General features: G+C 45.3%; 1 protein-coding gene across 1 annotated transcript in view; it reads left to right on the forward strand.

Annotated features, from left to right (window-relative positions):
* Positions 1-16,382, forward strand: part of COL9A3 (collagen type IX alpha 3 chain) — a 93,051-nt gene that overhangs the window by 33,906 nt on the left and 42,763 nt on the right. Inside the window, exons 9-15 of the mRNA XM_084854364.1 lie at positions 1,375-1,428; positions 1,772-1,813; positions 10,605-10,661; positions 11,322-11,375; positions 14,585-14,638; positions 15,015-15,068; positions 15,443-15,496. Of these exons, the coding sequence (XP_084710490.1) occupies positions 1,375-1,428; positions 1,772-1,813; positions 10,605-10,661; positions 11,322-11,375; positions 14,585-14,638; positions 15,015-15,068; positions 15,443-15,496 (369 nt within the window). The remainder of the gene's footprint in view (positions 1-1,374; positions 1,429-1,771; positions 1,814-10,604; positions 10,662-11,321; positions 11,376-14,584; positions 14,639-15,014; positions 15,069-15,442; positions 15,497-16,382) is intronic.

Here is a 16,382-nt window from a genome sequence, read left to right on the forward strand (position 1 = left end):
CAACATACAGCTGAGCCAGTCTACCAACAGAACCGCATCCACCAGTGGAGTGAATTTGCCCTCCGCTCTGCACCCCCCCAAAATCTGCTCTGGAGGTTTTAGGGACCCTGTGGAGGAAATATTTGGGAGCTGATGGAGGGCTGCAGTAGGGAGGAAAGGTCAGGGAAGGATGTCTTTAGCATTCAGAGATACAGCAATGATACACAATAGGCCAGCTTGTTTGAAATTTTGCTGGCATAAAGACAGCCCCTGAACTGGGATGCCTTTGGATACTTACGAAGGAAGCTGATCTCCTGTAATGTTGTTCTACTGCACAGCATACCTCTTATGCCACTTATTTATAATTCAGCTGAGCCCAGAATTCCATAATCAAATTATGGCATTGCACACAAAACCATATGTGTTCGGAGAAATGTGCACGAAACAGGTTACGAGTTGTCATGCAATCTTTAAAAAAGAATTCTCAAAGTTTGGGATGAATGGAACTTAAGACTGGAAAAATGAGAAACTGAAAGAAATCGAAACTGACAGATTCAGATGGGCTAAAATGGTCACCGTTCAGTGACCATTTCTTAAACTTCATCATAACTGCAATACTTTCCCCACCTTCAGGTTAAGATTTTTTTAATAAATATGTACATCCTTCTAAGCCAGCTTCCAAAGAATGGTGGCTATCTCTCTTACACAATCAGGGCCCTGGCATAGAATCATAGAATAGTAGGGTTGGAAGGGGCCTATAAGACCACTGAGTCCAACCCCCTGCTCAATGCAGGAATCTAAGTCAAAGCATCCCTGACAGATGGCTGTCCAGCCTCGTCTTGAATGCCTCCAGCATGGGAGAGCCCACCACCTCCCTAGGCCATTGGTTCCATTGTCACATTGCTCTAACAGTCAGGAAGTTTTTCCTAATGTCCAGCCGGAATCTGGCTTCCTGTAACTTGAGCCCATCATTCTGTGTCTCTGGGATGATGGAGAAGAGATCCTGGCCTTCCTCTCTGTGACAACCTTTCAAGTACTTGAAGAGCGCTATCATGTTTCCCCTCAGTCTTCTCTTCTCAAGGCTAAACATGCCCAGTTCTTTCGGTCTCTCCTCATAGGGCTTTGTTTCCATGCCCCTGATCATCTTCGTTGCCTTCCTCTGAACCCTCTCCAGTTTGTCTGCATCCTTCTTAAATCTTAGTCTGCTTCTAGAATTTGGGCATGTAAGATTGCACCTGACAAAGGAGCTCTTGGTTCCGAAGTGCATTGGGTTCATTAATAAAATAATTTTCATGCGTACCTTTGAGAACACGTTCTCTTAGGTTTTACATGAACCATCCAATATAAATAGGTAATGACTGAATTGGAGTTTGTATTATTTCTCATTCTGTTTAGGGACCATCCGGACCTCCAGGTTTTTCCGGACCACCAGGACCTCCAGGACCACCAGTAAGTTTAGATGTTTCTGATCAAACTACTGTTTTTAGGGGAAAAAATTGCTAGCTCAATTTAAAAATTGCTGACTTAACTACCCTGGGCCCATCTCCTACTTCCCTATTGTTTTAGGGGCTTCCCCACTAGGGATATCATTTCTTTCAAAAGCATTATTTTCAATAAAGCAATAGCTTTCCCTGCTGACAGCTGATGGAAAGTCATAATGCACTTCAGTGCACATTAGTGCTGTTCAGTTGATGCTAATGCACTTTGACACAGATTTCCCAGTTCCTCAGGAGAGGAACTTGCCCTTGGTGGTTGTATGTATGTTTAAAATCCCAAACTCTCCTGGTTGCAGGGTATTCCTGGAGTTCCTCCCGATGGCAATGGTGACCTTCAGGTAGAGTTTCCTTTCATATTCTATCAAAATGTTTGAGCTATTATCCGTATATATTTGGGAGCTGCATCAGTCCCATTTTAAAGAATGATCCCATTCAAATTAAGCCCAAGATTTACTTTTGAGCTGATAAAGGTGTGTCGTGGTGATTCTTCTCAAACACAGCCTCTGCTTTGAGACTCCTCCCAATGGCCCTGTAAGGTAGGTCCTTATTATTCCAATTTTGCAGGTGAGGAGCTGAGTCTCAAAGAGAAATGGCATCCCCAAGGCCATTCCCTGAATCTGTTGCTGAAGTGGTACTCCATCAGATGGTCTCCAAGAATTCTACATCTACTTGGCACCAAAGTGTACCTGAGTGACAAACTCCTTGGCTGGAGTCATATGAGTTTTTAGGAGCTGCACTGCTATTTGCACTAAATCAGAAGTGGAAGAAAAATGCCCAGAAAGAAAAGTACAAAAGTTGCTTGTTCTGGACTGTGCTACCCTATGTTGACCTCGGCAGTCGCCAAATCTGTTGTTGAGACTAATGGAAATCATAATTCCCATGTACCAAAGGAGTGTCTGGTGTGTTGAGTAATTGCCCAAAGAATCCTCTTACGTAGAAACACCTGTCAGGCCCGGCTCCCTCAAAACACCAGCAACCAAACACATGTTAAGAAACGGTGAACTCCCTTTATTACATCAGGACACCGATGCAATCACCCAACAAGAGTCCATAGATCAGAGCCTTTAGTGAGCTCAGGTTCAAATAAACTCAGACAGTCCAACAGGAGCCAGAAACAGGGTCTGAAAGTCCACCGCTATATTCCATGCCAGGATCTCAAGGCATGGGGCTCAAGGCTTGCAATAATTCAGGGTTCAAGAGTAGTGCAAGCAAAGGAGTGTCTGGTACCAGCGACATTGTACCCACAAACCTCCCTTGCCTCTGTGCCAGCTTTTATGTGGGGGCAGGGCGATTAGAGTTCCTCGCTTGTCAGTCTAGCCCTACAGGGAATCTTCTCCTAGACTTGGGAACTCAGTCTTGCTGGATATTTTTCCCCTTGCATTTTCAACTGCCAGCGTTGTCTAGGAGACAGCCTTGGGCACATCCCTCCCTCGGCCGACTCTGTCTCTTGACCGCTTATCAAGGAATGTTCCTCAGACTGTGGTGACTGAGGTGCTCCACCCAAGGCTAGTTCTGGCCGGAGTTGCAAAGGAGTAGCTGCCTTTCCCTGACTGCAGTCCTCTGTGAAACCAGGCAGAGACGAATTCCCAGCACCTTGACAATCCACACCTTGACTAGGCCCCAAGTCAGATCCTTCCATCTCCAAATCAGACTCTGCCTCTGAGTCCGTGACATCCGGAGAAGGCATGACAACACCCTGGACCCAGTGGAGGCTAGTGGCTCTGATATCGTTGGGGCAGTGAATCCACTCTGGGTTTTAGTCAGAACCAGTCAGAACTCTAAAGGAGCTATCCAAGGTGCGAGTCCACTGCCTAGATCCCTGTCTTGGTTCTGTATATGAACAATGCGCATATCAGTTAACCACCTCCTGGTAGGGATGTCGGAGAAACCCACAATGGAACCAAATGGGTTTGGATTTTTATGACTCCAACCCGTGGATTCCGCAGTGGACCGGCTTTTCCCTGTCAGGTGGATTCTGCGGACTTGTGGACCATTTTTCTAACCTTTAGGAATTTTGTGCAAATTTTGTCATAGAAAAATAAGCATTTTTTTAAAACAGCCAAAAATGCACATTTCCCCCATAAGCTAAAGTATGAAAATGCACATTTGGGGGGAATTTGCACAGTTCTGCATGTGTGAATTTGTGCACATTTGGAAACTCAAAGAAATCTGATTCCGTCGATGGGCGGACGACGGAACGAAAGGTGTCCTACAATTTGCAAAACACAGACAGAACGGATTTTACACAATCTGTACATCCCTACCTGCTGGTGTTGCGACAGCTCAGCCCATCTGGACATTATCAGCAGAGGGAGCAATCCTATGGGGATAGTCAGCTGCCTCCGAACTCAGAGGCAACTGCCTATCCAATGCACGGCAGGAGGAGCGCAGAAGGGATCGTCTCCTCCGCACTCCAGCCGCCCTGCATTCGCGACTAGGCAGCCAATTTCAACTGTCTAGCTGTGGGACATCGGATCACAGGGTGGGGAGGCTGGACGACACATAGGAAGTGCTTGTACCAGCACTTATGAACTCCCCGCCCCTAGGAACACCCCCTTTCTCCCCGCTCTGCCCTGCCCTTACAAGTGCAGAGCATGGGGACAATCCATCCTGCCTACAAGGTGGTGGGGGAGGGGGGAGGGAGGCGACCAATCCAATGGCCATCTAGCCGCTGTCTAGTGGCCGTAGGATTGTGCTCTTAGATTCCTCTATTATTATTTTTTTTAAAAAAAAAAAGCAAAGCAAATTAATTATTATATTATTTATTACAATTATTTACATGCCGCCTTTCAGGGTACACATTTTACCAAGGTGGCTTAAAAGTAACAGAAAAATAATAAAATCACAATAAACAGTATGAACAAATTTTTTAAACTCATCAGGATCCTTTCCACAGGCTGTTGGTTGGGAGTGGGTGTGGAAAGTTCAGCTGAAGCAGCCCCTGATGAGGACTTCTCCTGATTCCCCCGTTGCTTCTCCCTTTCCTGGAATGTTTACATCAAAGAGAAAGGGGTGTTTTTTTAGCTTGGTCTTCTCCATGATATACTTGTTTTGCATGTTCAGAGAGATTTATGGTTTTGGTTTCTAGCTGCCGACACTATCTCCTTGGTTGATTGTTTTGTTCTGCAGCTTTTCCAAAACAGTATTTTTAAAAACATTGTGTATGCCACCCAAGTGGTGCTTTTGCACCAGATGGGATGGAATATTCGGGTTTGGCCCAGCCGCTTCACTCTTTCTGGAGCTACTTGGAAATACCCTCTGCTCTTCCCCAGTAGCATATTGGACACCTTCCGACCTGAGGGGCTCATCTTCCGGCGTCATATCTTTTAGCCTTGTGATACGTTCCATGGGGTTTTCTTGGCAAGAATACTGGAGTGGGTTGCCATTTCCTTCTCCAGTGGACCACATTTTGTCAGAACTCTCTGCCATGACCTGTCCGTCTTGGGTGGCCCTGCACGGCATAGCTTATGGCTTCACTGAGTTACGCAAGCCCCTTCACCACAACAAGGCAGTGAGGACACTCAGCTGTGGATGTGTCTGGTGGTGAAAAGAAAATCCGATGCTGTAAAGAACAATATTGTTTAGGAACCTGGAATGTCAGATCAATGAATCAAGGTAAGCTGGAGGTGGTCAAACATGAGATGGCAAGATTGAACATCGACATCTTGGGAATCAGCGAACTCAAATGGACAGGCATGGGCGAATTTAATTCAGGTGACCATCATATCTACTATTGTGGGCAAGAATCCCTTAGAAGAAATGGAGTAGCACTCATAGTCAACAAAAGGGTGGGAAAAGCAGTACTGGGGTACAATCTTAAAAATGATAGAATGATCTCAGTACGAATCCAAGGCAAACCATTCAACATCACAGTAATTCAAGTCTATGCCCCAACCACTGAGGCCGAAGAAGCTGAGGTTGATCGGTTCTATGAAGACCTACAACACCTTCTAGAACTAACACCAAAAAAAGATGTCCTCTTCATCATAGGGGATTGGAATGCTAAAGTAGGAAGTCAAGAAATCACTGGGATAACAGGCAGGCATGGCCTTGGTGTACAAAATGAAGCAGGACAAAATATAATAGAGTTTTGCCAAGAGAACATGCTGATCATAGCAAACACTCTTTTCCAACAGCACAAGAGGCGACTCTACACATGGACGTCACCAGATGGTCAATATCGAAATCAGATTGATTATGTCCTTTGCAGCCAAAGATGGAGCAGCTCCATACAGTCAGTCAAAACAAGACCTGGAGCTGACTGTGGCTCAGATCATGAGCTGCTTCTTGCAAAATTTCGGCTTAAATTGAAGAACGTCGGGAAAACCACTAAACCGTTCAGGTATGACCTAAATCATATCCCTGATGAATATACAGTGGAGGTGAGGAATAGATTTCAGGGATTAGACCTGATAGAGTGCCTGAGGAACTATGGACGGAGGTCCGTAACATTGTTCAGGAGGCAGCAACTCAATCCATCCCAAAGAAAAAGAAATGCAAGAAAGCAAAGTGGCTGTCTGATGAGGCTTTACAAGTAGCTGAGGAAAGAAGGGAAGCGAAAAGCAAGGGAGAAAGGGGAAGACATACCCAACTGAATGCAGAGTTCCAGAGAATAGCAAGGAGAGACAAGAAGGCCTTCTTAAATGAACAATGCAAAGAAATCGAGGAAAACAACAGAATGGGAAAGACTAGAGATCTCTTCAAGAAAATTGGAGATCTCAAGGGAACGTTTTGTGCAAAGACGGGCATGATAAAGGACAAAGAAGGCAGAGACCTAACAGAAGCAGATGAGATTAAGAAGAGGTGGCAAGAATACACAGAAGAACTATACAGGAAAGATCTGAATGTCCCTGATAGCCATGATAGTGCGCTCACTGAACTTGAGCCGGACATCCTCGAGAGTGAAGTCAAGTGGGCCTTAGGAAGCATTAGTAACAACAAAGCAAGCGGAGATGACAGTATTCCAGCCGAGCTATTTAAAATCCTAAAAGATGATGCTGTTAAAGTGCTGCATTCAATATGCCAACAAATCTGGAACACTCAACAGTGGCCACAAGAATGGAAAAGGTCAGTTTACATTCCAATTCCAAAGAAGGGCAACGCCAAAGAGTGTTCAAACTACCGCACCATTGCGCTCATTTCACATGCCAGCAAGGTGATGCTCAAAATCCTACAAGCTAGGCTTCAACAGTATGCGAACCGAGAACTACCGGAAGTACAAGCTGGGTTTAGAAGAGGCAGAGGAACTAGAGATCAAATCGCCAACATTCGCTGCATCATGGAGAAAGCAAGAGAATTCCAGAAAAACGTCTATTTCTGCTTCATTGACTACGCTAAAGCCTTTGATTGTGTGGATCACAACAAACTGTGGCAAATTCTTAAAGTGATGGGAGTACCAGACCACCTTACCTGTCTCCTGAGAAACCTGTACGAGGGTCAAGAAGCAACAGTAAGAGTCAGACATGGAACAACCGATTGGTTCAAAATTGGGAAAGGAGTACGACAAGGCTGCATATTGTCACCCTGCTTATTTAACTTATATGCAGAGTACATCATGAGAAATGCCAGGTTGGATGAATCAGAGGTCGGAATTAAGATTGCTGGGAGAATTATCAACAACCTCCGATATGCAGACGATACCACCCTAATGGCAGAAAGCGAAGAGGATCTCAAGAGCCTCTTGTTGAGGGTGAAAGAGGAGAGTGCAAAAGCTGGTTTGAAACTCAACATGAAAAAAACTAAGATCATGGCATCTGGCCCCATCACTTCCTGGCATATAGAAGGGGAAGAAATGGAAGCAGTGACAGATTTTACTTTCTTGGGCTCCAAGATCACCGCAGACGGTGACTGTAGCCATGAAATTAAAAGACGCTTGCTCCTTGGGAGGAAAGCTATGGCAAACCTAGACAGCATAGTAAGAAGCAGAGACATCACCTTGCCGACAAAGGTCCGTCTAATCAAAGCTATGGTTTTCCCAGTAGTAATGTATGGCTGTGAGAGCTGGACTATAAGGAAGGCTGAGCGCCGAAGAATTGATGCTTTCGAACTGTGGTGCTGGAGAAGACTCTTACGAGTGCCCTGGACTGCAAGGAGGTCAAATCAGTCCATCCTAAAGGAAATCAACCCTGAGTGCTCATTGGAAGGACAGATAATGAAGCTGAAGCTCCAATATTTTGGCCACCTAATGCGAAGAGAAAACTCCCTGGAAAAGACCCTGATGCTGGGAAAGACTGAAGGCAAAAGGAGAAGGGGACGGCAGAGGATGAGATGGCTAGATAGCATCACGGATGCAATGAATATGAACTTGAGCACGCTCCGGGAGAGAGCGGAGGACAGGAAGGCCTGGCGTGCTATGGTCCATGGGGTCACGAAGAGTCGGACACGACTGAACGACTGAACAACAACAACAACAACATACATGTCTTCATAAATAAAGTAAATACAAAGTGTGGCTTAAAAAGAGAATCTCCACATGTATTCCGAAGCGGCATCGCTCCATGATGAGAACGGTTGTTGGTTTGCTTGTTTGGGGTTGGGTTCAACCCTCGCATGAGTGGAAGTCCACTTGTTTGAGGTTGGGTTCAACCCTCGCATGACCAGACGTCCACTCGCTTAACAAAACTTCCACTCGCATAGCGGGACTTCCCATTCCTCCCCTCCTCCCTGGAGCCCCCCCCCCATGCCCCAAATCTGCTTTGGAAGATCCCCCAATCCTCCAGAGCAGATTCGGGGGGGGCAGGGGGTTTGCAGGAGGAAAGGGCAAATCTGTTCCACCTTCTGCTAGCAGAATGACATCATTGGATACAATCCGATTTTTTTAATCCACCCAATTACAAAAGTTGTGTTTGCAAAGTTTGCATTATTTCTTAAAAAAGGAGTTCGAACCACTTCAAACAATAAAGCATATAATATTAATGGGAATCTTCTGGTTAGCATTTGTTCTGTGGATCTGCTGCTGGCACCTTTATATGGACAGCTGACCATGACATTTTGTCTGTCTTGTTTTGTCTTTCTCTTTTTAAATCATCACTTTCAAGCTCAATCCTTGAAATAGGAAAGATCAAACTTGCTTCGCTGTTTGTTTCCATGTGCCCTATTCCTGTGGGCAAGAAGGCTGTTTGTTCTTTGCATTTTCCAAAAAAAAAAAATTGATTCTTTGCAATGAAATAAACATGACATTAACGAGAGCTGGTGAGCAGCATTTCAAGGCTTCACATCTGTTGTTGTGACAGCTTCCTGAGTTCCCTAATTGGAATACTCAAGGAGAAGCTGATAATTTCCTTGTACCGCCTTATTGAAAAATCTTACAGAGGGTGGACGCAAAATGATGCCGTTTTTTGGTTCCTTTTTCATTTTAAAAAGAACATTCCACAGAAGTTAATCGAAAATTATACCCTTGGCATGAAATTACATATTTTGGAAGGGAAAACAGCAAGGAAAACATCTTGCTTTAAGTCCTGTGGATTTGTAGACTAACAACCAGAAAATCTCTCTCCAAGCTCCATCTAATATTAAATTGAGGGAGACTTAAAACCATGAGTCTAGCTATATACTGGTGCTGAAATTACCAGGGAAGGCGGCTTACCTTATTGGCATTGACTGCCTTAGCTTCAGTTTCAGAAACCTCAGAGTGACCGTGATTTGGCAAAACCTGGGTAGAGTCAAGGGATTGTGTTTGTGGACTTTATTAAGGGCCTCCCATACAGCAGGTATGGGTAGAAAGTTAATCTGGATCTGCTGGTAACTCTCCGGGTGATTTTCAGTGGGTTGGCATGGATTTAGGAATCCCAATAGTTTAACGATAGCAACAACAAAATGATTCCCCTCCTTCCCTAAATTATACTGCTGAAACAAAGAAAGCTTGGAGGGGCTTTATTTGCCCTGGAATGTATATATTAGTTAGTATCTAGCCCAGGGGTGGGGAACCTCTTTCAGCTCGGGAGCCTAACTCAGTTGCAAAGTAGCTCTTGGGGGCTCCATTCTGGTGGGCGCTGGGGCCAAAAATACAAAAAAAATACCAGCCCATTTTAGCTTAAAGTTCTTTCTGCCACTAACTAAGCCATAGGAAAGGTATTCTGACCTTTCAGAATGGGGCGGGGGGGGGATTTCACAAACGCTGGGAAATCACCAAATGATCAGTGAGTGGGGGGAAGGGGGTGTGGCCATCTGGGAACCCCAAAGGGCTGGATTGGGTTCCTGGGACTGATGTTCCCCACCCCAATCTAGCCTATTCAGTCATTATCTCGTAATCTGAACACGGAAGCAGGGACTGGGGACATGCCAAGTAACTCTCCCCCTGACATCGCACATGTCAAATAGCCTCTCCCCCGGCATCCGTACATACAGTGCAAATGCCAGGGGCTGAGGCTACCTGACATGTGTGACGTTGGGGGCAAAGCTGCCCAGTGTACCCTAACTATACCTCCTGAATAGGACTTATAAGGCCTAGATTTTACTGAGCTGGTAACCCTGAATCTTGGTTGTATACCCCCATCCCTACAAAGCAAAACACACCCATTAATCTCCGCACACAGAAACTAGTGTGCTGGTGAGATGGATTGTAGCCTGTCTTTCTCCCCGACATTCTAGTTTTACTCTTTGTAGATATTATGGAGGAGAAATCCATCATGTGAGCCTTCTACAAAAGCTCAAATCTTGTTGAGTTTTAGTCGGATCTTTTAGTTTAGTTTAGATGGATCCAGAGAAAACCTGGCAGAAGGAGGTGGGAGGATGGTGAGTCATCTGTCCCTCCTTCCCCCAGCAGCTCCCCCAGGTCTTCCTGAAGGCCTCTTCTAAGGATTGGAGGACCTTGCTGAATGGAGTGGGCTGTGGTGTGGCAGGAGGGGAGGGTCACCCAAAATCAGGCCAAGGAAACTTCCATGAGCAGAGCTCCCACTGATGGAAGGTGCCTCCGTCCGATTTTTGGCACCTCCATGTCAAGATCCCATCCAACCCAGACCCCAAAGACATCTCTTCAGAAGAAAGAGGGTTGGGAATTTGCAGAACACACTACTCCCACAGAGGACCTAAGGTCGGCCTTCCCCATACCTGGAATTATAAATCTGATTCTGTGCGTGTATATATCTATTTCTGTGTATAAATAAGTTCGTTCATTTGTTTTGGGTACAGTGTCCAGCTCTCTGTCCACCTGGCCCTCCAGGACCACCAGGAATACCAGGTTTCAAGGTATGGAATGATTTTTGGTGAATTGTATTAGTCTGTAGTACTGCAGTTGACAGGTACAGATGGGCAAACAGCAGCGGAAGGCTATTGCCGTCATGCCCCGCTTGCAGGCTTCTTGGCAGCATCTGGTTAGCCTCATTTGGAAGTAGCATGCTAGACAGATTCAGCAGCAGGGCATTTCTAGAGAAGGGGTGAAATAAATTTACAAGGGAAAATGTGGCATTTGTATATCAATATTTACATTTCAACACTTCATACCTTACTGGTGCTGTTATGGGATCAGGGGTTGGACTGGATAATCTGGCTGGGGCATGCTGGGAGTTGTAGGCCTTTTCCCTGTCTAAACATGCATAGGATTGAGCCCTTAAACAATTAAGAGTGGGCACGGGTAAAACTTGGGATCCAGATTTAGTCATACTTGGAGTAGACCCATTGAAATCATGTTAAACATAACTTACTTGTCCCGTTGATTTCAGTGGGTCTCCTCTAAGTATGGCTAAGTCTGGATCCAACCCTTGAGGTGTTTATCCAGCCTGTCAATCCTCCAGTTCTGGTTGTGGTCTACATCTGTGCAGAAACAGAGTATGTTAAATTCAGATTTTGTCCAAAGGCCCTGCAAGATTTGCAGTAATGGGATTTTGATTCTTCTGGTTTTATTTTTAGGGGCATACTGGGCACAAAGGAGAGCCTGGAGAATTAGGCAAAGATGGCGAGAAGGTAACGCTTTTATTTAAACCATTTCCAGTGAAAAGTTCAACAGAATTGTATTTTTAGACAGGACAGTGGCTGGAAGCAACAATATTGTGACTGAAGGGTAGCCTCTGAATATACTCGAGCTCATTGGATAGCTGCTTGTGTAACACTTTTTCTTTTTCTAAAGGGACTCACAGCAAAGGCTTTTGTACAGGGACAATTAACATACATTTTAATATCTTAATTAAAACAATAGTAATGCACATCTAATAGTTTTACATGCATAACCCACCAAAACAATAAAACAGAGCACAGCCCTCCCAAAGTTCTGTCTTTTAGCTTGAGTCCACAACAAAAATATAAATAAAACTTCTCGCTGAAGCTTGATTTTTTTTCTGCTGGCCAAAGAAGGAAAACAGTCTCTTTTCTGATTGATTGATTGATGGATGGATGGATTGATTACATTTCTATCCCACCTTATTCCCTCCTTAAGGAACCCAAGGTGGCGTACAAAACCCTCCTCCTCCTCTATTTTGTCCGCACAACAACAACCCTGTGAGGTGGGTTGGGCTGAGAGTCTGTGACTGGCCCAAAGTCACCCAGTGAGCTTCCATGGCCGAGTGGGGACTAGAACCCGGATCTCCCGGCTCCCAGTCCAACACTCTCGCCACTACACCACGCCGGCTCTCTCTTCTGTTCGCTCCAGCTCTGCAGCAATCTTCTCAAGGTGGATCAGGATCCAGCAACGCAGGAACAACTCAAACAGCCCTTTACATAATATAAAAGAACCTAAACAAACAAGGAACTCATGACTGCAAACAAAATCATAACTCTTAAAAAAGTTTCAAGAGGAACCCTCCCTACTAGCCTGTCTTAAGGTTCAGGATCTTACAGGGAGGAGAAAACAGGCTTCTTCCACTCCGCAGTTCTGGTAACTGCCTAAAATGGTGGCCACTCCCTATCTCACTCTTTTACTGAACATGTGCAGGAAGATTTCCTCAGAATTCTTAAAGAAAAATATACCAGTGAGCTCCGCTTGCGTTCCTAAAATAATAATGATAGTAATAATAGTAATAATTATAATTATAATAATTACATTTCTATACCGCCCAATGGAATCATCGAATAGTAGGGTTGGAAGGGGCCTACAAGGCCACAATAGCCAAAGCTCTCTGGGCGGTTTACAAAGATTAAAAGAAACTCCCGCCAAACGATGCGGCAGCTGCCTGGCTCGCAAGCGAATCTGATGCCGTTCTGTCCACCACAGCCCAAATGGTGGCGGAAGCGGCACTGGGCCGGGAGCATTGTGTTTGCCCAAAGGCGCCCAAGGCCTGTGCTAGCAGGGGAGGCTTGTGTGACGCTGCTGTTTCGTATACTTGATTCCAGCAGTCTAAGGCAGGGGTGGGCAACCTCGGGAGGTCTGGGGCCGTTTTTGCTTCCCGGACACCCCCCACATCACGCTTGAAAATATAAAAATTAATTTAAAAATGTTTACTAAAAAAAATCCGGAGCAGCTACAGAGCACCAAAGGGGTGAAAGGGATTTCAAAATGGCTGCTCTGGGCGCCATTTTGTGTGTCGTTCTTTTAGTGTAGTTGTTTTTTTACAATTCTGGGAGCCAACAGGGGGCGACGGGGGCTGCGCGTTGCCTGGCCCTGCTCTAAAGTAAGGACAGAACTGGGATGGGTGGGGATGGAGGAGAGGAATACTTCAGTGATGCAGTTTAGCTGGGCGTATCCTTCTCTAGAATTCCTCCATGGAGTGTCTCCCCATTCATAGAAGAGATGAATGCAGGAGCAATGCTAGAGGGCGTTTCTGGGAAGAGAGATGCATGGCAGGAAGGGGAGTGTGCTGGAGTAGATAAGCTGCTGGGTTTAGATGTGGGAGGTCTCAGTTCTGGTCCGTGCTCAGACATGATGCTCTGCAAAGCACTGGTGGTCTGAACCGGTATAAGCATATGTTTTGAGGCCACAGCTCCGTGGTAGAGCACATGCTTCTCATGCAGCAGGCCCCCAGGTGCAAACCATGGCATTCTGTCAAAAGCAGCCTTCTCCAACTGGGGACCTGCCATTTGTGTTGGACTACAACTCCCAGCATCCCCAGCCAGCATTTAGGCAGTCACCGGAACTGCAGGGTTGGGCCATGCTGGCTGGGGATGATGGGAGTTTTAGTCCAGCATATCTGGAGGGCGGCTGGTTTGGGGAAGGCTGTGTTAAAGGATCTGAGGGCCAAATTAGGTGTTACTTTAATAGCATTCTTGAATTTGTTTCTTCTTTTTTTAAAAGCAACTTGGGGAGTTGCTTGGGGAGGGGAAGGGGTTAAGGTCATTCCCACCCTCCCACCATGCTGATGAAAATCCCCCCTCCCTTGAATCTGCCATTTGCTGAAAATAACATCAGGGAAAGGCAATTTTCAGTAGGAAAATGATGGGGAAAGGGTTAACACCCCCTTCGCACTGCAGTCCACCCATGGCTGTTGAGTTTTTTAAAAGAAAAACATGTGGGGAATCCTAAGCACAGTATTTCAAATTGGCCAATAAAGTATGGCCTAGTTTGACACCTGGACAGTAAAACTGGGAATGGCCTATGCCTGGCTGGGGACCTTGAAGAACAGCTGTGAGTTGGACGTCACAGTACCAAGCTGGGTGGAGCCCATGATCTGGCCCAGTAAAAGGCCACTTCCCATGTTCCTTAGGTGGCATTGGACAAGGCAGCTCTCTCTTAGAGCTTTTCTACATGAGGCTGTTGATGACTGTCTGCTTTCGGTTTTGTCGCAGAACTGAGATCTGAGCTCTAGACAAAGAGCTTTTCCTTTCCTGCTTTTCTGCTATATAACCTCTAGGTGGAGCTGTGCTATAGCGGACTAGCGCAAATACACCAGTAGAAACAGTGCTTTCAGAATAATACTCCATTTTCCCCGTTCCAAAAAAACACGGGAAAGTGCTCTGAAAAAACAGAAGTGAAACTGGAGGATCCTGGCATCGTCTAAAGAACCCATAAACAACTGAGGGTAAGGAATCACGAGTGCACAATAAATGCCTCGTGTAGAAAAGCTCTTAACCTAAACCTGCCTCCTACATTTGTTGCCAGGATGAAATGAGATGAGAAATTGTGAACCACTTTGTTTAAAAGAAGAAGCTCTGCATAGATTCTAAATAGTAATCATTGTTCACCCCATTTTTAAAGGAATTGTGAGCACACCTTGTCTCATTCATTGATTATTCTCTTCTTCCAGGGTTTGCCAGGCCCTCCAGGTCCTGCAGGACCTCCAGGAACTGTCGGATTGCAGGTAAAGTAAATATACTCCTTAAAATCTGATAACTTCCCCAGCCCATTGTACAGAGTTTACCAATAGAGCCCTGCTCAAATGAAGAGCTCCAGGTTGCTTCCAGACAGAGGGCTCTTATTGCTAACAATTAGAAGGTATTGTGCAGCTATTCCATCTTTCCTTCCTTAATAGATTTTATTTCTGGTAAGAAAGAAACAGAGGAAGCTATGGGAAACATGGGAAGGTTACAAAGGGAGTGTGACATCGCCTGGATCCCGCATACAATTCCGTGAAGGAGGCACAATAAAAGCCTCATCAGGAAGCACCCCCAGTCTCTGATCGCTTTCACTTCCCACCCCTAAATAATGCTTTGATTTGAATTGCTTTTCTTTCTTAGGGATCACGAGGATTAAGAGGCCTCATTGGGCCAGTTGGTCCTATTGGAGACAGGGTAAGTCTGGCGCCGTTCCCCTGCGTCGTTCTCAAATCCGTGCATCTTATTGCCCAAAGCGAACCCATTTTCTTTCCAACGCCTCGGGCAACTGCTCTGCGTAATGTGGTGGCTTAAGAGTGTGAGCCGGGACGTTTCCCAGTTCAGGTCTCCTCTTGGCTGCAAATGTACTAGGTGGCCTGAGGCTGTCTTAGCACCCTCTCATGTGCAGTTTGGCTATAACAGCAATACTGGCCTACCTTAGAAGGATGTTGTGAATATTACTGCGAATAAGATTTGTGAAGTCATTCCCTGCTGTTTAACTGTAGTTCGCTTATTAAGGATGATTTTGACTTCTAGACGAAGATTTGATAATGCCAGCTCCTTGTTTTCAGGGAACCATTGGTTTCAGAGGACCACCTGGAGTTCCAGGGCCTCCAGGAAAGGCGGTATGTCCTTCTTTTTATATTGTTATATTTTTTCCCCCGGTGGGGCTTTACAGATGACCAGGTTTTGTCCCAATAAAGATAGGGTCCATAGCTCCACACAGCTTGCATGTACCAGGTTGCATGTTTGGCGATGACATATGTTCGCGTCTGCTTCTTTCTTTCAGGAAGTGCAGGTATCTCTGTTGCAGGGCAATGTTGCCTTTTTCTCAGCATTTAAGCTACAATATCTTAATAGGTGAACAAAGCTATTGTTTTCCCCTCCCTCTGTACTACAACTGCGATCACCACTGCTGTGTGTCAGGATGTGATAGTGGGGGTGTCACAAGCACCTATTGGTTGGTAACTGTGATGTTACAAGAACAACAACAGTTGTTCCTCCTTGCCTGTGCTTTTTTCTGACCAATTTTAAATTCCATGTTTTTGTTCATTTTAAAGCTGAACTTTCTCTTGCTGCACCACTTGACCGCAGAAATCACTTGTGCCCTCACCTTTTTCAGATAAACGCCAGCAAAAACATGGCCATGCAGGGAAAGTGTATGGAGGTGTGGAGAGGGGTGGTTTCGCTGGGCTTTTGAGCCCAGAGTTGGGGAAGGCTAGCCTGTTCAAAGAAGGGATACTGAACCTAAACCATATAATATTCAAATAGAAATATAAACTCGCTCTTGCCATGCGGCTTGAATGCTGATACGTTTTTCCTTTAAATGTAGCAGTCATTCATTTTTTCTTAACTGAAAATCATTCTCTTCCTTTTACAAGGAAGAAATGAAACGAGGAAGATGAAACAAAAGGAAGAAATGAAACAAATGGAATATGTTTTTGGAAATCCTTAAATAGCACATATAATCTTCCTTCAAGAAATACATGTAGCCAAAGAATCATAGAATCA

This window comes from Heloderma suspectum, chromosome 4 (assembly GCF_057233095.1).
Source record: "Heloderma suspectum isolate Gila_16-S chromosome 4, 16-S_ref, whole genome shotgun sequence".
In the NCBI taxonomy this organism is placed as follows: Eukaryota; Metazoa; Chordata; class Lepidosauria; order Squamata; family Helodermatidae; genus Heloderma; species Heloderma suspectum.